Here is a 23,488-nt window from a genome sequence, read left to right on the forward strand (position 1 = left end):
GTGATAAGCTCTTTTGCTTAGACCAATAAAATTACAATTACATTCTTTCTTATATTTCTGTTACATTAAAAATAGAAATTTAATGTTGATGTTTTTGGTTTGCAACAAAATGATAAGTATTACAGAAAATATCTTAACCAACATATATATAAACTTACCTATAAATTTATAGTACAGTCCGTAGCGCAAACGTTCCCAACCTCGCAAAATCACGCGAGATAGAATCTATGTCAATGTTGCCTTGAGGGGGGCTCTCAATAGTGCCGAATTGCTAGGTAATCTTCCGGCGAGGTCGACGGTGCGGCGGGCTCGCGAAGGCGGCCATCTTTTGTGGGGTGTTTAATCGTAAGGCACCATTGTTTTAGGGCAAAAATCTCATCTTTTGCGACTTTCTGTGGGATCTTATGCACCCTGGTGGTTAGAAAATGTACTGACGCGTACGTTTGACCGAACTTTGGTGCGTAGCAAGCGACGAAAGCGAATTTCTGAGGGACTGAATTGTGTCGGCAGTCAAGCCTGTATCCGCCGTACCAAGCAAGAAAGAACAAGGAATGTGCATAGTTCATGCGTTCAGACCGAAATTGCCTTCATTTTTAGGTTTCCTCGGTACCTCTAGGACAAGATTTGGGTGTCATCTCGTCTTGCAGTTCGAGCGTCACTCTGCTGCGGGAGGTTGAAGAGCAAGTGGTTACTGGGACACCAAAAAAGGCCAACAACTGTGGCTGATTTTGTTCTGTTGAGGGAAGGTTCCAATATGGCTGTCCCTAGTCGCGCGCGCGTCTACGCAGATGTGAACACACACAGGCCGAGGGAGTACTGGGACTACGAGTCTCATGTCATTGAGTGGGGGTAAGCGACATTTTGAAAGATCTTTCTCCACTGCCACAGTTAGAGAAATGTGGTTATTTTTCATGCAAACTTGTACCTTAGAAAATGTAGTAAAGGATAACTTTTAGTACCATGGACAGAGATGACAAAGTGTTACTCTTCACATGATTCTTCAGTGATTGATGTACACCAGAACATAGCAATATTTTATCAGCATATTTGTGTTCCATACGGTTTATATTGTAGTCTGAACGTTTTTATATGGTTAGAAAAATACACAATTACTGTAGGATGTGATGTCACTGTTTTGCCCCCCTCCCCACTTGTGTGACAGATGTGATAAGAACAACGGTTTTTGTGTGACTGGATCTAACGTTACGTTGCCTACACAGACAGAAATGTGATATTTTCAGTTCAAGAACTTCATTTGATAGCAATGTAGTGACTAGTCCAGATGTGACCATAATTTGCAGTATGATGCTAGTGATGTAAAATTAGTATTGCTGGCCCATGCTCTTGGATGAATCATAGAATATAAAATAGTTAAGGGCAGAAAGAGATCAAGTGCACTGATTGCAAAAGCAGAATTTGTAGTAGAACTTTGTTGAGCTGACTTATAGATGAAGAAATCACAGTTTGTAGTTTATCCTTTTCACAACTTCAAATTATTGCTAGCCCATCATGTGGGTTTCAGCCTCAGAAATTTACGATATTGAGCTGCTGATAGTGATTGATTCTGATGGGTGTATGCCTTACTTGCATATTTAGTACTGTACATAATAATTACATTATCACCACAAAATGACAGCTGTCAGCCTTCTCAAAACAAGCCAACAACAGGCGAAAATCACCGCCTACTCAAATTTTTTCTGCCGCCTACTTTTGTGTAAGTTTAAGAAAAACATTGTACTCTCCATTACAAACCCCTTCATGGCTCGCCTGCTACTTTCTTATTTCAGCCACCTTCTCTAGATTTTTGTGAGAAGGCTGGCTGTTAAAAATCCAATTGGGCAAGTTTATTGGCTAAAATATAACATAGAAAGGAGTCAAACTAACATTAACAAGAACCAGCTTGTTCTGCTGAGGCTGTCATAGATAGTTGTAACATTGATGTAATCTGAAGATAACATTGTTTGAAGAATAAAATAGGACCTTTCTTCAGTAATCTGCAAAGATAAAGACAAACTATGTTTAAAAGCAACATTTACACATTTCTTACAACTCCAGTATGAAAAGGTTGTTATTTTACAAGAATTAGCTCAAGCACAATATAATTGATATTACAAATCACAGAAATTCATAAATGATTAAATAATTTTTAATCCTTTTGCATCCAGACAACAGGATGACTATCAGATTGTGCGCAAACTGGGCAGAGGCAAGTACAGTGAGGTGTTTGAGGGGATCAACATAACTAACAACGAAAAGTGTGTCATCAAAATCCTCAAGGTATGTCGCTCACTTTCCATCATTTAACCCACTTATAGAAGTCAAATAATGTTGCAGGTACAGACAAATTGTTCTATAATTATTCTCTTGTTTGTTGTACATTTATAATATACAGAACATGTTTATCTTAACACATTGAGGGGTGACATTAGGCAAATTAAAGGGAAGCTTTTTGACTTATACAAGCAAGACTGGGCAACCAAAGTACTTTTGAAACCTAAACTTAGAACATATGCTCTGTTTAAAGATACTTACTGTATAGAAAAATATGTAACAATGTGTCTCCCCAAACGCCAAAGATCATTGTGTGCGCAGCTGCGAGCTGGTATTTTACCTATCAATATTGAAACTGGACGGTACCAGGGAATTCCTGAGGAAAGTAGAATGTGTACCATGTGTGACCTGGATGAAGTAGAAAACGAAACACATTTTCTTTTTTACTGTCCCTTTTATGACGATCTTCGAGAAAATATGTTTCGTAAAATTTATACAAAATCACCTGACATCATATGGGAAAGAGATGAAAATAGAATTAAGTGGCTCTTTAACGAGGGTGTATCTGACCTAGCAACTTTCATTTATCGAGCGTGGGGGAAAAGAAGAAAATACCTGTATTCATAACACATCAACAGTTCTCACCTTTTGTTACTTCTACACATTTGTTTTCTCTTATTTATATTTGATTTACCTTATGTACTTGTATTTATTCTGTGAAATCTTGGTTCTTTATCAAGTTTATGTACAGATTTGTTTATTTGCATTTATGATCTGTTATGAGTTCACTCTGTTCTGCTTAATTGTTTATAGCCTAACTTTATTTGTGTTCACATTTTGTTTGGATTTTGTACCTCTGTTTCTCTGTTGTTTATGTATTATTTATTCTCAAACGGTGTCGTATAAGCCCACACGGGCTGGGCGTGGTATGCGCACGACACGAAAATAAAGTTTCATTCATTCATTCATTCATTCATTCATTCATTCATTCATTCATACAGATCTTTGCCTAGGGATGAATTTTAATTTTTATACATGGTTTTATAATTATTGCTTTGCGCGCTACTAGCTACTTAAAAATCTTCACCATAGTTGAGGATGACTTCTTTACTTTAACAAAATTTAAGGCAAGTCTAATGTCAAGTCCCAAGTAAGATTGTAGTTCTGAATGGAAAAACTGTATCGTTGTGTTATTGTTACCCATAACATGCTTTAGAGGATATGTTTGTAATGAGAAATAAATAAACTAAGTAATTGTGAGAGGTGAAATTGAACTAACAATGTCATGAAAACTAACCTGTTGTGTCGCTGTGTGAATGCAGGACAGGAGGCGCGATTCCCTTAGGTTTTTAGAGCGTATCTGTTGCCTTTGTTTCCTGCAGCCAGTCAAGAAAAAGAAGATCAAGAGGGAAATCAAAATCCTGGAGAACCTCCGAGGAGGAACAAACATCATTACCCTGCTAGCTGTAGTTAAAGACCCAGTGGTACGTTCCTATGTTTTATCTTTTATCTTAACCCTTGTCCTGCGGAGCCCATACACATATGGGTTGCACATACAGTCTTGACCATCTACATTGTATATAGCACCATGTATATGTACGATTTGGGGGTATTTCTCATGCAAAGCATCACACCGCAGCGAAATGCAACAAATGGGGAAGTGACTTTGTCACCGCAGGGCCAAAAAAGTCAAGGGTCTGGTTAAGACATCAAATTATTTGAAAATATTGTGTAAAAAATGCCAGCAAGACAAGGGTTAAACTTCTCATAAATTGCTGTCATTGCTTGGGTTGAGCCTACAGGGTACTCCCCAGAAATTAGTGGTGATGTAGGTCTAAAGAAATTGGCCAGAGAAATACAAATGTAACTGCAAGTCATGAAACTTTTGCAGTAGTTTTATTTCCTGGTAAGACAGATGAGCAATTCTGTTGTTCAGTATTCATACAATGAAGGCAATATTTTATGTGTCATTAATTGCAGTGATGGTGAGATCACTGCAAATATGAAACCACTGCAAGAGTTTTACGATTTCCAGGAAGCAAATTTGGTGCATTAAAAATAAAATAGCCTGAAGTCCAGCTATTAAAGCTACACTCGCTCCTGTCACCCTTCACTTTGTCTTCATCAAATCAAGTGTTGTTTTCGTGGCTGGATACCAGGCTAGAATTATCATCTTGAAAATCAAAATGACCTAAATTTGAAGATTGATCGGCATTGCTGAGATTGTAACAATGTTATACAGCCCCATTTTTTCATAGCTCTAAGGGGGATCCCTAGGTTAGTGGCCTACTTCCCAACATAAGGCCACACCAATTTAATTTCTTGGTTAACGGATTTTTCTAGAAAAATAATGGAGCGGGCGGGCGAAATAAAAATAAAAATAAAAACAGGCCTAGGCATCGTATTATGGCCCAAAATGGTACGATAGAAGCCATGAAGTCAACATACCAGGCTGGTTCAAAATTTAAACAATGAATTTTGAACTTTTAATGATACCACTGCATTGAAAGATGGAATAATTGTAACAACTAGGATGAAAAGGACTGTTTTCAACTGTTCAGTGCAAAATATGAGCATTTTGCAGTTTATTCTGGATTTTTATTTTTATTTGCAAATCAGAAAAAAATGAAGCGGCGAATCCGTTAACCAAGAAATTAAATTGGTGTGGCCTAAAGAACCAACCCTGTAAGGAATAGTAAGTTGTTGTTGCCAACATGGCCCTTGTGACTTCCACATGATGATGGACTGCAGTGATGTGCTGCATGATAAGTTAGTTTATATCAGCGTGTCCGCCTGAAGGGATGTTTTCATATGTTCCAGAGATGTGCTGTGTGTAATCCTTGCTTTATGTGGTGGTGTTTTATATTGGACAGCTGTTTATGATTCAGAACAGTTCCTATTCGATTTCTCAAATGAAAGAGTAATTGTCATTATGAAGATTTAAAACTTGATAACCGTACATATATCTTTGTGTATGGTTATTGAGTTTTATATATTCATAAGAATTGTTCCTGTTGGGGTCTTGGACATTGTTTTTGTATGATGTGTTGTTGTGCATTTGCTTATGTGCTTGTAGTCTTCCTGTTGTACCTCTCCACTGTGATGCCATTGTCATATCCCTGTTGACGATTTTGTTATGTTTTGACCACACATTCGTGTCCTGTGCACCTTCCCTACATTGAAGTGCGTCATATTGACTGTTACCTTTGTTTTCTTTGTTCTAGTCGAGAACGCCAGCATTAATATTTGAGTATGTTAATAACACAGACTTTAGGGTAAGTATTCCCCACTCTTGTGCAGACTCTACAACATAACATTAAGGTTCAAGCCAACATTAAGGCACAATTTTTCTTTTTATTCTCTAGTCGAGGACACCTGCATTAATATTTGAGTATGTAAATAATACTGACTTTAAGGTGAGTTAGCATTTAGTATTGTATTCTAGAGTATTCAATTAAGCACATGTCAAGTTGTCATCATGGTATTGGGTAAGAAAAATGTGCACCTGGCTAATGAATTATAAATCATTTATAGTAAAGTATAACTGAATTCTAGTCTTGCTTTGTGGAATCTATATGCCACATCCAAGCAAATAAAAGAGGATGTATATATGTATACTTTGCCAATGCTGGTAAAAATATGTAAAAAAAATGATTAAAAAAACCCGAACAGTAACACTTAAAAAAAGAGATTTAAAGACTCGTCAAATCTGTGTTAGATTTAGTATAGACGTGCATAACATAACTGCATTTCTAGTAATGAGCTCTTTTTCCTTTTTTTACAGCAATTATACCAAACATTAACCGACTACGACATCAGATACTACTTGTATGAGCTCCTGAAGGTAAGATACTAAACTGCAAACTACTCTTAGTGTACAACCTGCCAATAAACTACAGCCATTTGTAATCTGTTAACTTTTGGGAGACAAGTCAAAGACCTGTACAGTTCAACAAACCTTAAAACATGACCCAGATACTGTATTGTAAATTCAAGCACTATACTACTTGTATGAGCTCCTGAAGGTAAGATGCTGAACTGCAAACTACTCTTAGTGTACAACTCGACAACTAACTTCAGCAATTTGCAATCTGTTCAGGAAACTTTTGGGAGACAAGTGAAAGACCTGTACAGTTCAACAAACCTAAACATGACCCAAATACTGTACATAGAAAAATTCAAGCACCCTAGGCAATGGAAGCTATCATGTAACTGCCAATTTTCTGTCACCCGGGACTTTTGTAAGTTGGTATTTCCTGTAACTATCTTTATCAGGTTGGTGAATGTGAAGAGTAGCTCTTCAGTGAGCTAAAACTTGGTGGAGCTCTTTTCTTCTTACATACAACTTATCTGCTGTTTCAGGCCCTGGACTACTGTCACAGCATGGGCATCATGCACAGAGATGTCAAACCTCACAACGTCATGATAGATCACGAAAACAGAAAGGTGAGGATGAGGGTTTGTTTTGTGGGTGAAGGTGATCCAGCATTGACCTTCGTCTCATGAAAATCACACAATGAAAGTCTGGAAGTAATGTTGATCACCCAGTGTCCATCTAGTTAAAGCATCTTAAGTGAACCACCAAGAAGTCTTCTGTTTTGTATGAAAGATGTTCATGTAAATAGCAAAGTTCTTAAATTGCAACCACTTGTTAAACATGACCCAACGTTTTGTGATCGCCTATCATCTTCATCAGGGCAGTTATGACTGGTTCACTGTCCACTGAAGTAAGGTGTCACTTGCTCATTGTAAACCAGTCATAACTGCCCTGATGAAGATGACAGGAGGTCATCGAAACATCGGCTTTTGTGAAACAAGTGGTTGGTATTCAAAGACCTTCGCTGTTCAATCCTGTACCAACCAGATTAAATCATTTACGGAAGATGTTTGTATGTTCCCCTGTAGCTGCGGCTGATTGACTGGGGCCTGGCTGAGTTCTACCACCCAGGACAGGAGTACAACGTGAGAGTAGCCTCCCGCTACTTCAAGGGCCCCGAACTGTTGGTGGACTACCAGGTGAGTTGTGACCGGGTATGTAAGAAGATCTTTTGTCATCTGGCTTCCGCCCCCTCACCGCTGTGTAGTGGAAGAAACTGCCACTCCACAAAAAAAGCCACACTCGTAGGGCACCGGTAGTGCTACACACTTAATCACGTTGGTGAAAAATTTCATCAGGTTGGTGAATGATTGAGTAGTATTTAAGTTCTTCAGTGCACAGCAAACCAGTCATTGTAACCCTGATGAAGGTGGCAGACGGTTATTAAAACACTGGCTCGTGTTAGTGAATACAAGAACTTTACTATTCACTTGGTCACGTTGCAGTCAACTCCTAAAACATGTCAGTTTTAGTTGCACCATTTAGAAGATTACCATAGTGGTGGTATGGTGTTCTGGTTTAGCTTATAATGGCCTGGTTATGTATTGTTGGGTCCAGTTGGCATGGGGACAGAGTTTGTTTGGGAAAGAAAATTCCTCTTGGTGTAAGAAATGCTGACCAATCTGAAAATATAGGCCAATCCAATAAGTCTGTTTAGTAGGGCAGTGGTAAGTACAGATTGACTCTTGCACATATAATATTATCGCCTTTCGTGTTAAGAAAAACCATCCCTGACTCCGAAGAAAACAATTAGTCATACAGTAATAGGTTTCCAGCGCCAATTGAGAAATTAGAGTAGTGAAGGGAAAACATGTTTGTGATGTACATGGCATATTACTAGGATGCGGATGTTTCTTGGTAATGTAGGTGGAAGTGTTGTGAAAATGTAAATGGCAAGGAGATCGGTTGTGGCTAACATAACTGTGCAAGATTTGAAGCTAATTTTCCGCACCTAACCGAAAAAAATTTGGGTGCACAATATGAAATAAATGAAACTTAATTCTTTACCTAACTTCAAAATTCTACACAAGCAGGGATTCTACCCCAGAAATTCTTTGGTAGAGGAGTGCTCCCTAATCGGTTGATGAAAAATCAGCAAATTTTTTATGAAAATAGGTAAATTTGAACATTTTGGGAGATGTGCTAGGATTTTGGGGAGAGGGGGAGCACTCTTGCTTTATTATTTAGGAAGAGTCCTGACAAGTGGGTTCACAAAAGTGCATATATTATGCACCCAGTATATACATCTCTGGTGTAAGTTATGTGTGAAAATGTAGGTGTACACAACAAGACGTCTTCGTTGTGGCTAGCACCACTGTAACAGTGCGTTAATGTTAATTTTTTCTCTCTTTTCCACAGCAATACGACTACTCGCTGGACATGTGGAGTCTAGGATGTATGCTGGCCAGTATGATTTTCCGGAAGGAGCCATTCTTCCACGGACATGACAACTATGATCAGGTAACCATCCTGCTATAGATTTGTTTAAGATACATACACATGGTGCCAAAACTTACACGCCGTACCTTGTATGACTATTGCATTGATGAAGGTTAGACATCCTGGTTAACAATCTTCAAAGACAAATCAAGCTCTACTACTGGATAAATTACGGATTTTATATCGCAACATATCCAGTAGTAGAGTTTGATTTGTCTTTGAATATTGCAAAACTATTGTACAGTATGAATAAAATTCATGTTCAGTGAGATTCAGTGAGAATGTGAGTACACCTTTTCAAAAATGCAAGTTGTAATTTTTTAGAAAGATGGAGACTTTTTATTCTATTTTTCAGTTGGTCCGCATTGCCAAAGTTCTTGGAACAGAAGATCTATACAAGTATCTGGACAAGTATCAGATAGACCTAGACCCCAGGTTCAATGACATTCTTGGAAGGTACGTCTTCATTTGTTCTTCTGCAATTTACAAGGAGCTAATGTGTTCGCAATGCTTTGATCTAGAAATAAATGTTCTTCCATAAAGAAAAACAGTAAGGTCTTTCCCATTCGAAGATACATTAGTCTATATGTAAAACGTTATGGTTATCAACTGTTTCAGTAATTTCTTCTGCATTGTCAAACTAGCTGGAGGAAAAAATTTTCTTCAGTCAGGCTGTGGCTATATGTAGTTGGCCATTTCTTCATCATTAGATGAACAAACAAAACTGGTCATTTCTTATCTTTGCAGTTCAAATTTAGGTTTAATAATGACTTCTACCAAAACATATGAACTCTAATTTCCAACACAAGAAATAAGACTTACCCAAACTGTACTGTGTACATCCACCGCTTCCCTGACGTCACACAGATAACACACGTGACTCTGTGAGCAGTGGATCATGGTTTGCAGAAAGTCTGTGGCGCCCCCAGTCTCTGTTGAGGGATGGTTGTAATAATGACCATGTCTTCCTTTCTCCCACAAGACATTCTAAAAAGCGGTAGGAGAGGTTTGTTAGAGTCTTTATAATGTAGTTAAGAAAGCTATGGCTTGTAGTTTGCCATGTCTTCATCATTAGATGAAGAAACTAATCTTGTCATTCCTGTTCTCCCCCCAGACATTCTAAAAAGCGGTGGGAGAGGTTTGTGCACAGTGAGAACCAGCACCTGGTCAGCCCCGAGGCGCTGGACTTCCTGGACAAACTCCTGCGCTACGACCACCAGGAGAGACTAACGGCACGGGAGGCCATGGAGCATCCCTACTTCTGTGAGTAGTGGGCTGTCTGTATTTTATGTATATAGAATATATGACTACAGTAAGGGCAGATACAGAGTACAGCACGGTGAATTCTGTATCACCCAAGGTAGGCTGAGAATACACTGTGTTGTATTTTATTTTGTCACACCAAACTGAGAAAACACACATTTCAATGGAAAATGTGCTGAAATTTGGTGGCCGCAAACAAAAATTGTAACATCAATTCCAATGTCCGAATCTGGTTTTTGAATTCTAGAAAGTGGCATACTTGGCACACGCGAAACATGTTCAAATTATTCTTTTGAACATTTGGAAGCACACTCACTCACTCACTGTCGGGTTTATCGTCTGTTGTTCCTCGTCTTCTGAGGGTTAGACATGCTTGCACTGCAATACTGAGGCTTGATGGCAGCCCCAGTATTGATGTAAGCTTGTGTGATAACTGTTTCTCTCCATTTTCCCAGACCCAGTAGTGAAGGAGCAGGGCCGCATGCAATCGTCCAGCCTGGCAGTCAGTTCCCCCACTCCAAATGCCTCACAGATGGTGCCAGGTAGGTTCAGCAGCATGTGATACGGTATAGACTTTATACAGCAACCATTGTATGGGAGCTGATCGTGCATGTTACCTTATAACACCAGTACGTCGGCAGAACGTACTGCACCTGCGCGAAACCCGTAGTGTATCGTGTATAGCACTTCGGCAGTACGTCTCATATAAGGTCGTATTCGCGCAAATAAGGTTAACACTCCGTCTGTAGTATGCAAATAGTATGTCAGATAAGATATTGTCTGCAACAGGCTAAATTCTGATGCGACGAGCAAAAATCCAAAGAAAACCGTGAAAAATGGGTGTTTGCGCAAGCTCAGTACGTTCTGCCGACGTGCTTGTAACACCTAACATAAGTTGTACCATCAAGTAGTGGGAGAAATATGGGAGTCCGCATGTCCATGCTATAAAAATCCTTACCGCCACAAAGCATCTATGCTGTAAACCTCAATGATTGTCAGTTTTTGTCACCTTAATTTGGGCATATACAGAATCAAACATTTCATTGTAGGCCCATGGACAATAAAGCAATCAAACATCAAGAATATCTGTTTAATTCAGTGTAAGTCTCTGAACAGACTAGTGGAAAGGGAATAATTTTTTTTATTTTGAAATGGAAGAAAGGAAAGTACTTACCTCAATTTTTGTATGTTACCCATGTTTTTTAGAATATAGTCTAGTTTCCCAGCTTTTTGTAACTAACAACCACCTTATTACACTCGAGAACAAGAAAGGCTAAAGTTGAGGAAATTTGCTGTTCTCAGTCACAGCCATTAAGTACAGCTGATAATAATGTTTGGTACTATTTTTTACGTTGACCACAAGGCAAAAGGAACAGCATTCAGTAGGCCTGTGCACATACATGTAGAACACGTAGTGTGAAAAGCCTCTCGTAGGCCTTTTTTAGTCAGTGAGAGATTTCCGTGCTTCTAGAGTAGGCGTCCCGGATTTTTCCGTACTTTAGTACATGTAGTTGGAGAAGCCTAGGCTCTAGGGCTCGAAATACCACCTGCATGTGCAGGTCAGTGCAGGTGAAATCAGAGCTGTGCATGTGAAATTAGAGCTGTGCAGGTATCTCTGATGTTCACCTGCACCTAACCTGCGCCAGTAATAGAGTTAGAATCTGTGACACCTAAAGGGATCAAACATTGCAGGTGAAAATTAGCCTGGTGCAGGTTGTTTACAAAAGTTACCTGCACCAGCACTGGTACAGTCAAACCTACCCAAGAAGACTGCTGACTTGGGGGACTGACAAAATCTGGTCTATGCAGGTGTTTCAGGTCTTCATGCTTCTGTCAATGGGGAAATATTAAGTCTGAAGAGATGGTGGTAAGTCACTAAGTAAAGAGACTGTTTTACACAACCAAGTCTTTTATTCAGGCTGAATAAAATACTTGGTTGTGCGAAAAGAGTCTCTTTAGTCTTCTCCCTGCTGATTAACTTTGAAACCAAAACAAATTACATATTCATGTATGTTTCAAAAGGTTACTTCAGCTGGTAGAAAAATAAAGAGACCCTTTTTACACAACTTGGTGTTTTATTCAGCCTGAATAAAAGACTTGGTCATGTCAAGTCAAGTCAAGTAAAAAGAGTCTCCCTTTCTTCAGTGACTTACTATCCTGATGAAACTATGCACAGAAGCAGGTAGAAGGTTTTGTAGAGGTGGTCACTTGTACAGGTTTGACTGTAAAAACAAAAAGCGTATATATATATAGTAAAACGTTGAACTTTATTCCAACACAGGGATCAAAGTTAAACGTTTTACTATGATTACTACCAACACAGCGGACCTTTCATGATAACAAAAAAGCGTATTTCGAGCCCTGGGTTGTATGTAACCGTTGAGAAGCGTTGCTTCTAAACTACAGTACTGTTCTGTACTGCAGGAGGCAACTCGTCCTATCCAGGCGTGGCTGCCACCAACTCCATGCTGATTCCGGGCTCCCCCGTGATCTCGTCCGCGCCGCTGAGCAACTCTGTGCCCCCCGTTGTCACATCCCCAACACCCACCCAACCATAGACAGGTGCTGCAACCCCTCCCCTCTCAGCCAACACTCTCTCCATCCATCCCACTAGTTTTGGTTTTATTAGTACTATTATTATTATTATTATACCTCAAATTCCCACCTAGTTTGCATGATGTGACGTTTGGATTTTTTTTGTAACTCTTTGAATAAAAAAATTTCCCCCACGTTTCTTTTTATTCCCCGATTTTCTGTTCCCGGTTGTTAATTTGGCTGTCTGTAGGGTTCCTTGAATCTGTCTATGACCTGGTGTTGGGTTCTTAATAATTGGATGAGTTTGAATCCTTCAACCCCTGAGTAACCCCTTACTTCTAATAAACCAAACTTTTTTCTTACAATCATATATAATCAAGTGATTTGTTTTCCCTTTAGTTGTTGATTCACAAATGCAAGCCTCTAGATATTTAACGGTTTGAATCGTTTTCTTTCAAAGTAACATGTTCCCACAGCGTGATTTCTCTAAGCCCTCACAGGTTTGTCTACCAGGTTAGAAAAAATACTGTAGTAGAAACTCTACCATTTCTACTACATTCAAGAATTTGTACTAGTATAAGTGTTGGTGATACGTCCTTGATAATACACAAACTTTGATGCAAAAAAGATAAAAGCTTCCGTTTATTCCAGCATCTCTGTTCTTCTTGTGTGTGACCACTCTAACATGTTTACATGTTTACATCATTGCTTATTTATTGACCAGAGTTTGTTACACCAAAATGACTTGGTTGCCCAGTGTTGTAGGTCCAAGCCACTGAAGGGAAAATTGACAGACAGTTGGTTGCAAAGAGAGACCTTATTCTCTCTATGTACTCAGCTGTCTTCTGTTGCATTATACACATTATTTATCAGACATGCAAAGATTGTGTTAAACTACTGTACACATATCAGCATTAACAGCAACTGTTCCGATTTGTTTGCAATCCTTCAACTGTATCTATATGATGCCTTGGTCTTTAACCATTGGCACAATAATCTTTGCACAACCAGTAAAATTTGTTGGCACATGGTTCCCTCAAATTTTAGGAGATTAAGAGTGTACAACTGAATCCAAATGTTGTATTAAACCACAAGTTACAATTTCAGTGAATAATAGTTTATGTAAAGTCCCAGTTGTCTTGTGAAACAGTCTGTAGTATTTTCTTGGTGTATCTTCTATATCTAGTGGTCAGACAGACCCAGTAACAATTCATGAAGGTTCTGCAACACTTTGTTACATGCAGAAAGGTTTAATGCTACTGTACAATAACCAACATCCTATCTGTTCTTCTTGTCATTCCAGAGAGCAAGTATGCTAAGCTGGCCCATCCTGGAGTGAGATTGGTAACCTAACCGACCCTCTGTCGACGCTCTTTTCTACTGCCAAGTCTGCTCCCAACGAGTTGTTGTTGTTGGAACCACTGTCCATGCGGGAGGAGTTGTTTGGTTACAGCTGGTTCCGTGCACGATGTGTTGAAGAAAAAAAAGAAGAGAACTTCCAGAGGAATTAAAAAATAACCTCACTTCTTAGATGAGACAGCCGCATGCCAGAAAATAACACGAAAACACAAAAAACAAATACAAAATTTCAACCACCCATTCAATGCTTGCAAATCAATTCAATTCAATTCTACCTTGCTTGTTATACGTACGGGCGACTTTTTTTCTGCGTCGCCTTCTTATGATGTACCTACAAGTCACGAGAAAAAAAAAATTAAGGATCAATTCATCTGTTGTGGGAACTAGCCCTAAAGGTACTGTACATATGTGTGCTACAGGAGTAACCTGTATACGGCTGGGATGAACAATATTGATACCAGAAACCCATGTCATAGCCCAATAAAAGATTCTTCTGTATACTCTTATGTTAATATGAGAAGTTCTGGCCCTGCTTGAGGGTTAGCAAGCCTTGCAGCATGTGTCTGTCTGCGTAGCCACAGATTGTAACTGTTTGCTTTTGTGTTAGATGAAGAGAAGTGTAGGTGGCCAGTAGCTTTGCCAGCCAGACCTAACGTTTCAGGCCTCTTCATGTTTATCATTTTGGTGCTCGGAGATTATACGTAGATGTACTTGGGACTGGATTAAAGTGAAGATGTGCTACTACCACAGAGACTGAACAATATTGATCCAAGTACTGCGGTGGTAGGAAAAAGAAAGTGTGACATGCATGATGGTGGACAAGTTGTTGTTTTTAGGTCCAGTTCCTTGCATGTGAAAAAGTACAATGCAAGCTTTGCTTTGCTAACAGATAGAAATGAGTTTGTGTTGTCTGCCCTACCATAGTAATTGCCTAGCATTTGTATTACTATTAGCACCATCCTTGTGGGCTTATGTTATTGTTTTGTATTATCATTAGTGTGTGCAACGGGTGATAATTCCTCTACTTTTGTTGTATCGCATCTGGCTGTTTAACTACGCTCCTGTGTAGGTAGCAATCCGTTCAATCCTAGGTGTTCTTTTACTGATAACAAGATGGCTGTGGGTAGTTGTAGATGCTAAGTTGTCTAACCTGCGCTCTTAAACTGGCCTCTTAGCGGTTGTGAATTCTCCGCTCAATTTGCAGCCCCAAGCATTAAGGTATCGCTGTTTCGGTTGTTAGTCATAATCCTTTTTTTTGGTTTCTTTCGGGGGATGGAAGTACGAAAAAAAAAGTACCAGGCCTCCACCAAAGCTCTGAGAACCTACTGTTAAAATCCAGTGCTTTACTGTTGTCAAACTATGCATTCAGTTCAATTGTCAGGCTTCTGGACACTTAGTTGTGTAAAGTAATGTCTTATTTATGGGCCTTGATGGAGCATACTGTGAAAGCAGTCTGGCTTTAACTGTAGTTTGTTACAAGTGCACAGACTGTTTAAAATGTAAAAATGACACGCCAACACAAAATTGTCTCAACATTAAAATTGACTGTCCAGTTTTCCACATATTGACTACATCTGCTGAAGGAAGCAAATGCCCAAGCTATAGCTGTTCACAAACTGCTAAATTTAAAATTTGTGCATTCAAAAATTTGAAAGGACTAATGCAAGATTACAGAGACGGTTGCTTTCTTATGTTTTTCGTTCTCTCCCCCACAAATTTCTCCACTACTTTTCACCGTTTGTAATGTAAGGTTTTCTGTACAGTGGATTAACCAGAACTGTGTCACAGCTGCAAGACCTGCATGGTGGGATGTTTTCTCATTACTACATGTACCTTAAGTTTCTTGTATTAAGTGCAAGAAGAAATTAAAAGTCAAAAGACCTGTACAGCAGACCCTGTCGTGTTATGATCTTTTTGCTTGTGTCTGGAGAATGTAACGTTACATAGTTTGGGTTGACATGTTCATGAGTCATCCCCAAAATTGTAGAATCATTTTTATACAAAGATGGCAAAGAAGTTTTTGACGGCTAAATGAAATTCTAGAATCATGATGGTAAGTAAGTTACTTACTGACAGCGGTTCAAAATTCTAGAAACACATGGTATTTTTCCGACAGCTGTCTATCTGAAGTACGTGGTTGTACATGTACAACGTCTACATTTAAACTTGGGTTTCAAGATTCCACTACTTTTTTGAAGCAGTGGTAAGATCAAGAAATGCAATTTCTCTGCTATGCATGGGTTCTGTGATTTCAGAGAAATTAGAACAGGAACAAGCACAAATCTGTAGACTGCAAACACATCACACGAAAGTCAGGCAAAAACAGTTGAGCTACTGAACGCTGCAGACATTTATTTCAACACCATACATGAACCATGACCAACTGGTATATATAATTTGTATACTCTCAGCTCATTTAATACTTCTGGTCAGCTCCAAAGTTCTCATACCAGGCAAGTACATGGCATCACATCACCTCTAATATAGAAAACATGATCCTTAACAGTGGAAAGCTCCAAGCAACAAGTAGGCTAGCTACTTCAATTTCTAAGGCTTGTAGCCTGACTGAAGCAAATCTTAAGTGGAAAAGCATGTATACACACTACCAAAAGCTCTCGTATTGGAAACATGATTCTTGAACAGTTGAAAGATACAGGCAAACATTCAAAGTTACTCCGAATCTACGCTGGATACTGCATTTATAAGCATTTAATATTGCTGAAAGATACAAGCAAACACTCTAATAAGCTGGTTACTGCATTGATAAGGCTTGAAGCCAGAGTTACAGTTTACACACGCGAAGTAAGGCATAAGGCAAAAATATGTGTGGAATACAAAGTGGCCCCTTTCACTCTATTACATAGGCATCTAAAGGAAAACTAGTTTCTACCAAACTCAGCCTGATTGCATTGCATTGTGAATATGCAGGGTGGAAACCCGATACGCGGCTCCTCTCATTTGTCCTTGCGGACGTCCTTGTCGGCGACCTTGAGGCCCAGGTAGGTGTACAGCTGCTTACAGCGCAGGCGGGACCAGATCATGTGGTCGGACAGGGACAGCATCTGGGCAGCTGCTAGGACAGCAGCATCGGGGGACAGCACGGTGGAACAGCCCAGACCTGGAAACAGCAGAACACAGCAAAATTTAGTTTTAGTGCAACCTGCAGCCTCACATTTTAGGACCTAAACATATGTTACTTTTTTCCGAGCACAACAGCTATCTACCATCCAAAATTTGTGACCCTAGCATGTCCATGACCCTATAGTGGTCACGATATATCAAAACCTGAATTTCAAATGCAGGTGGCCAAAAATCTAATTAATTCAAGGCCTCCTAACTTACCCAGTTTCCTTACAATTCATCCATAGCTTCTTGAATTATTGGGCTAAACCACACAGACACGATACATAAACACATACAAATGCTACCAAAAACATAACCTTCTTTACGCAAGTAATAAAACCCACCTGAAGGCAGCCTGAGAGATGACCAGATGTCCTGCGCTCCCCAGTCCGCCTTGACGGGGGGACAGTTGATGACCGGGTACGACGTGTTACCTGACAGGACCGGTCCCAGACCGTTACTGCGGCCCGCGATGGCCACAAACACGCACGGGATGCCGTCACCTGCAGGGGAACAACAACAGTAGGGTTGAGCTTACAGGTTCAGTGTCAGAAAGAAGTACATGACACTAGTGTTTGGGAAGGCACAAGCAGCAGAATATGTTCACTGTTAGTATCAATGTTAATATGAAGCATGTGTTGTGTGTATGAAAATTACAATTTGTTTTGTTGGTATCATCTGTGCACACTAAACATAATGAGTGTTGCGAGCTTACTTCTTACCACCTTTACTTCAAAAGTCTCATACATACATAATGGAGTGGTCTAAGTATGTAGTAGAGTGGATTCATTCCTCAAGCTAACTGACATCTTGCACACACAGTCGTCCCTCAGTAAGACATTTGGAGCTGTATAGTTCCTGTTTAGAACTTATATTCAGCCTGTTACACAAAAGAAAAAAGTGCCACGGCTCCAGAAAAAGAAACAAATTCCCTAATCAGTACATTTCCATCCTTACCTTCATACTCCCTGAGGATCCTGAGGGTCTCCTCGGTGCCCTTGTGTGCAGAGCTGACCCTGACGTCACACGGGATCCCCAGCCCCTGGCAGCCTTTACTAATCTTCTGTCCGTGCTCCATGTCTGTGGCAGAACCCATCAGAACAACCACCTGGGCACTGGGCTTGGTCTGCAGCAGCTGGGAAGGAAAAGAACAGGAAATGTTGCAGCTGTCAACATTGAAAATTTTAGAGTGTTTTTCATTTTCATGGTTTGTGAGGTGACCTCTATACTGCGACACTCATGACACTGTGGAAATGTCTCAATTGTCTCAATTGTGTGACTGCTGCACTACAGAATTGCTCTAGCCGCAAATTTAAAATACAGGAAAACACCCCTTTCCCAGGTACCTGCAAAATGAAACCACCATGAAAGTAAATGAATTTACATTTTGCATAACATTTTCTGTGTTAGTACTGATTATGTCCAGTTGCTTAGCAATTCTACTGAATGCAGTCTACATTTCTGAAATCTTTGCAAATTTGTATATTTTGCTTTCTTAGCCATCACTAGTAACCTTACTAGTCTACCTAACTCTGTGTGCGTGTGTACGGGTACTCCCAATAAGGATGAAGAAATGTTTCTTACCTTGACCCTCTCAGCGACCCACTGGAAGTTCCTCTTGACCTGGTCCAGCGCCTCGGCTGTGACCTCCTTCAGCTCGCGGTAAACCTGTTTGTCCTTCATCAGTCGGCGGTCACCCGACGGCCACAGTCGCCACGAGTCGCTGTCAATCAAGTCAGCCAGGACAATCTCACCTGCAGAAACACAATTAAGATTCATAAATATTCTATGTGGTAGAAATACAAACATCTTTAACCTTATGCACACTGAAGTAGCCATCGGGAAAAGGGAAAGAAGGTGAGGTTCTAGTGTAGGTGATTTTGAATGTTACTTGTCTCTGACCTTTTTAGTGCTCTGGCAGTATTTTCATATTGAAGCCCACACTCACCCAGAAGCTTAGACTATTTAGCAATTGTACAACTGTAAAAAAGGATAGGTTAGGTTGCACGTATGAAAACCAGTGCCGACCTTTCGTGTTGACTCCGAACTCAATCTTCATGTCGACCAGGGTGCAGTTCTGCGTGGCCCAGGCCTTCTCCAGGATCTCATTTGCAAGTGTACACCTCTTAAAACTGTAAAACTGTAACATAACTACAAAAATATAAAAACCAGCACCAACCTTTTGTGTTGACACCGAACTCTATCTTCATGTCGACCAGGGTGCAGTTCTGTGTGGCCCAGGCCTTCTCCCACATTTACTGATAAGATTAGAGGTCTATCCTCACCCAAAAGCATTGTAGAGTGTACAAAACTATCACAACTTTAATTTCTAACAACTGATGAGTGATAGGTCAGGTTTTCACCAGCTCCAACCTTTTGTGTTGACGCCAAACTCTATCTTCATGTCGACCAGCGTGCAGTTCTGTGTGGCCCAGGCCTTCTCCAGGATCTCATTTGCAAGTGTACACCTCTTAAAACTGTAACTTTAACTACAAAAATAGAAAAACCCAGCTCCAACTTTAGCAGAGTGTACAGAACCTATAAAATTCAGCACCAACCTTTTGTGTTGACGCCGAACTCTATCTTCATGTCGACCAGGGTGCAGTTCTGTGTGGCCCAGGCTTTCTCCAGGATCTCGAACACCGCGACAGTCGTACGGCTCATGATCTCGATCTCGTCACGGCCGATCGTCACGCCGCCCGCCTGCAGCTTGGCCTCCACAAGCTGCTCGTACGTCCACTGGGGATCGTGGTTCTCGTCGTCCTGAAGGAGAAACAAATGTTTTTTAATAAGCACTCCCTTCCACACAGGCCTATTTTGATACAAGGAAGAAACGTGTGTTGCATTCTTATTTATCTAATACAGTAAAAACTGGACAGGTGGCTCTTACGTAGCGGTGGTCACTTGTACAATGTTCTTTAGATAATTTTTTCCATTGACACTAAGCACCAAGAATCCTGTCTATAGTGATCACATCAATATGATTATCATATTACATAGAAGAACCATCCAAACCAAAAAGAGCATCATCAATGTTGGGTGCAGTTTGTGACTGAATTAGTAGGTGGAGCTGCTGCTACACTTAATGGCCGCAATATTTGACTCGGGACCTAAATAAGAATGCAAGATGTTCTTTTTACAAGATCCCACCTTGAAGAAAGTCTCCAGTTTGGGAGGGGAGAACCTGTAGCCCTCCTTCACGCCGACGTTACGTTTTAGGAAGGATCCGGTCGCCAGCCGTCTGGTCACCCACTCGATCGGAATCATCTCACAGCGCTGCGCGATGAAACTTTTCTCTTCATGCTGACGAACAAAGTGGTTCTTTATACCTGGGAACAAAAGGAACAAGTCTATAGGACACAAAACTCCATAGAGTTGTAATAGAGTAAGTTTGGGGTGTGGGGTTAGGTTCCCTTGTGACCATGAATGTCATTGAGTAAAGAGATTCTTTTTACACAACCAAGTCTTTTATTCAGCCGACGTTTTGGTGACCGTCTGTCGCCTTCCTCAGGGAAATTCTGACTGGTTCACATTGCACTGCAGCACAGGTGTCGCTGCTACAGATGCATTCACGGACATGAATGTCATTTCTCTTGAAGTTAAAGTGTTTAATAGCATTCTTTTCACACAACCAAGTCTTTTATTCAGCCGACATTTCGGTGACCGTCTGTCACCTTCCTCAGGGCAATTCTGACTGGTTCACATTGCACTTCAGCACAGGTGTCGCTGCTACAGATGCATTCACAGACATGAATGTCAATTCTCTTGAAGTTAAAGTGTTTAATAGTTATGAGTGTTATGACTATGTTACAGTTTATTATGACACTTGAGTAGCCAAGGCAATCAAGCATTTGCCATGTGGTGATGTCTTTACATGTATGCTGTAGTACAGTTTGTATAAAGTGGCCTTTTTCACCTGGACACAAAAGGAACAATTCTTTGGTGGTTGGGTTACAGCTCAGGTACAGGTGACTGTTGTTGTTTCTCAACATTAATTAAGTTCTTTTCTTCTTCTTAAACCGCTTCAAGAAATGCTGTTCCCTTATTCTTCTGGGCAGAAATACACCAGCATGCTTGTATTTCTGCTAAATATTTCTTAGCTGGACTATTACCTAATTTCAAGAGAGTCTTTTGCTTTTCTAAGACCTAGTAAGATGTCTAAGAAGATTACCTGGCTACAGTTAGGCAGATGGCATGTCAAGCCAGAGGCACGGGTATGTAGCCTGGGTGCCAGACCCGCAGCACACCAGGCTTAATCACGCCAGGCACCATACAAAAAATGTAGGAATCCTTCCCGGTGTGAGTGGTTCAAAAACCGTTCAAACCTTACAGTCTGGTCTTGCGCAGCTTGTACCTTCTGTACAAAACTGGTGTCTTACACCAAGAGCTAGCCTGTATATTGGCCTTGGTAACAGTCTGGTACCCAGGCTAGCCCTAGAGCAGAGGAGCTTGCCTGTATACTATCCCTGGTAACAGTCTGGCACCCAGGCTAGCCCTGGAGCTGAGGAGCTAGCCTGTATACTATCCCTGGTAACAGTCTGGCTCCCAGGCTAGCCCTGGAGCCCAGGAGCTAGCCTGTATACTATCCCTGGTAACAGTCTGGCACCCAGGCTAGAGAAGATTCACTTATTATGTGAAACACTAACAAAAAAAAAACAAACATCCCCCCACCTGCGCTGGTGAGGAGGTTGAAGATGGCGGTTGCAGTTGCCGTGGAGATGGCGGCCTTGCCCTCCAGGTCGTTGGCCCTTGCGCCGTCGCCCGCGGTGATGCGGTCCTTCGACAGGATGTAGACGTTGGCGGGGTCGTCCTTCAGGGCGTAGACGATCTTCGTCTTCCCTTCGATGATCTGTTCTCCCAGGTTCAGTCCTGGGATTCAAAATAAAGAGACAATTGTTATTTGAAGACCTTGTAACAGTGGGGGGTTTATAGGTGCTACCAACTGACCCAGCCGAGGGGTTTAGACCTTTTAGCCGAATCGTTAAAAGCGTCAGCATGTGGAATGGTGCCTGGGTTTGGTCGTGGGTTCGAACCCCGGCCCGGGTTTTTTATCTGTTTCTACTCGCTCCTCCTGTTTCTTACAGTGGTTCCCGCACTGGGAATCGAACCTGGGCCTTGGCGTTGAGAGCCCCAAATCCTAACCACTAGACCATATGGGAATCAACTTATATACAAGTACGTAAGTAGTCACTGTTGTAGTTATTTGAATGAACACAGACACACTCTCTACCCCGATCTCGATTTTTTTGCGTTTACTTTTTTAAATTTTCATTTGGCCATACAAATTTATTCCGAGTCTTCGACCAGGTAGGAATTCCCATCGTGCTTGAGGAAATATTCCTTTCACGGTATTTTCAACTTGACCCATGGTAAGAGTAGGGGTTTGCCCTGTGTGCTTGGCCAAATTTGGGGACATATCTTGCAGCCACACGCTTCTCCTTGTCACATCGTATCAGTAATGTCATCAGTATGGATACACTGCCAGACACAAGTGTGCACTTATCCATGGTGCCTTACTGGTGCACTGTGGCAAGTGGACTGTAGCAAGTGCCTGCTGTAGCCTTGTCACTCAACTTGTGTGTATCAAATTTACGGCCAGACTAACCCGACACTTATGATAACATGTGAGGAATGCAGGCTATTGTAACCTGATAGGTTGATGAGGTAACCTGATACTGTAGCAGCCATCCCGCCCATACCTGATACACCCGTATCAAATACAGACGGGCACTACAGGTGGTCATTATATTAGAAGTGGCAAGTGGTGGGATTATACTAGTAGTCCACATGTTTAATTCTTAAACATAAATGACCCTCTACTTTACGAAATCTCTGCATTTTCTCTGTAAACCTTAGCACAGCTGTGTACATAAGAATGCATTTTTGTGCGAATATGGGGGAGGGCATTCTATATTTATCGCTGAAAATTATCTGCGATTTGAATGAAATCTGTATATGTTTGGTGAAATAACAATTAAATCTTCATTGCACTGCAAGTCTACTGATATTTTGGTGAATTTAGTGTTCTTAGATGCGTATAAAACAAGCTAAAGCGTCCAGACATGTGACAGACATATTCTAACAATTCGCACGTGGACTTCACACCCTGGCCCATTCATAGTCCACGCTTTCAAAACGTGATCACAAAATTATCGCCCGAACACCCCTACTCGCTCAAACAAGGCCTCCTCGTGCAAGGGAACAAACCCGTAGGACTCAGACTCACCTGACATGATTTATGATGTGTTTTTCGACGTTTTCTTGAGAGAAATCTCAGCTTGCAAGGCGCACCGACCTAACAGGAGTATAATGCCTCCACACGTGACCACGGAACACCGGAAGTGATCCCCTCTTTTCGCGCCAAAATCTTAATCTCAGGTTACAGGGTCTACCGCCAGTTACTCCGTAGAGCATTTGTGACATCACTAGCGACATCTAGCGATTTTAGGATAACCTGCAACCGACATTGAGTTATCCGCGGAATACAACCCATGCTCTGCCACCTGTATATATAGTCAGTGTAGAGCAGACTAGGACATTACCGCACAAATATAAGCGTACCGCTCAGGGTTCATAGGCCTGTATTGTTACTATCTGTACCTGTACGTAGAAGTTGCTTAG

The 23,488-nt window shown here is 40.9% G+C and overlaps 2 protein-coding genes across 5 annotated transcripts; one reads left to right on the forward strand and one right to left on the reverse strand.

The window, feature by feature from the left end:
* The first annotated feature begins 236 nt into the window (after positions 1 to 236).
* Positions 237 to 15,630, forward strand: LOC109479383 (casein kinase II subunit alpha). Of its 2 annotated transcripts, XM_019781340.1 has the most exons (13): positions 237 to 849; positions 2,166 to 2,277; positions 3,654 to 3,755; positions 5,496 to 5,546; positions 6,056 to 6,115; positions 6,634 to 6,717; positions 7,177 to 7,287; positions 8,507 to 8,608; positions 8,943 to 9,043; positions 9,702 to 9,850; positions 10,306 to 10,392; positions 12,275 to 12,412; positions 13,689 to 15,630. In XM_019781340.1, the coding sequence occupies exons 1-12, from the start codon at positions 755 to 757 to the stop codon at positions 12,406 to 12,408; spliced, it is 1,188 nt and encodes a 395-aa protein (XP_019636899.1). In that variant the 5' UTR covers positions 237 to 754; the 3' UTR covers positions 12,409 to 12,412; positions 13,689 to 15,630. The 2 variants fall into 2 exon arrangements, with proteins under 2 accessions (XP_019636899.1, XP_019636900.1); XM_019781341.1 differs by lacking the exon at positions 12,275 to 12,412 and having other exon boundaries at positions 238 to 849.
* A 446-nt stretch (positions 15,631 to 16,076) lies between these two features.
* LOC109479396 (multifunctional protein ADE2-like) lies at positions 16,077 to 23,215 on the reverse strand. 3 transcript variants are annotated; one of them, XM_019781358.1, is made up of 9 exons: positions 23,094 to 23,215; positions 21,539 to 21,736; positions 20,018 to 20,196; positions 19,490 to 19,630; positions 18,896 to 18,959; positions 18,452 to 18,621; positions 17,825 to 18,002; positions 17,212 to 17,370; positions 16,077 to 16,862 (listed from the first exon to the last, which is right to left on the reverse strand). In XM_019781358.1, the coding sequence occupies exons 1-9, from the start codon at positions 23,098 to 23,100 to the stop codon at positions 16,699 to 16,701; spliced, it is 1,260 nt and encodes a 419-aa protein (XP_019636917.1). In that variant the 5' UTR covers positions 23,101 to 23,215; the 3' UTR covers positions 16,077 to 16,698. The 3 variants fall into 3 exon arrangements, with proteins under 3 accessions (XP_019636917.1, XP_019636918.1, XP_019636916.1); XM_019781359.1 differs by lacking the exon at positions 18,896 to 18,959 and adding an exon at positions 19,241 to 19,304; XM_019781357.1 differs by lacking the exon at positions 18,896 to 18,959 and having other exon boundaries at positions 19,426 to 19,630; positions 23,094 to 23,214.
* Between the last annotated feature and the right edge of the window lie 273 nt (positions 23,216 to 23,488).

This window comes from Branchiostoma belcheri, unplaced genomic scaffold (assembly GCF_001625305.1).
Source record: "Branchiostoma belcheri isolate BF01 breed outbred unplaced genomic scaffold, Haploidv18h27 scaffold48, whole genome shotgun sequence".
Classification (NCBI taxonomy): domain Eukaryota; kingdom Metazoa; phylum Chordata; class Leptocardii; order Amphioxiformes; family Branchiostomatidae; genus Branchiostoma; species Branchiostoma belcheri.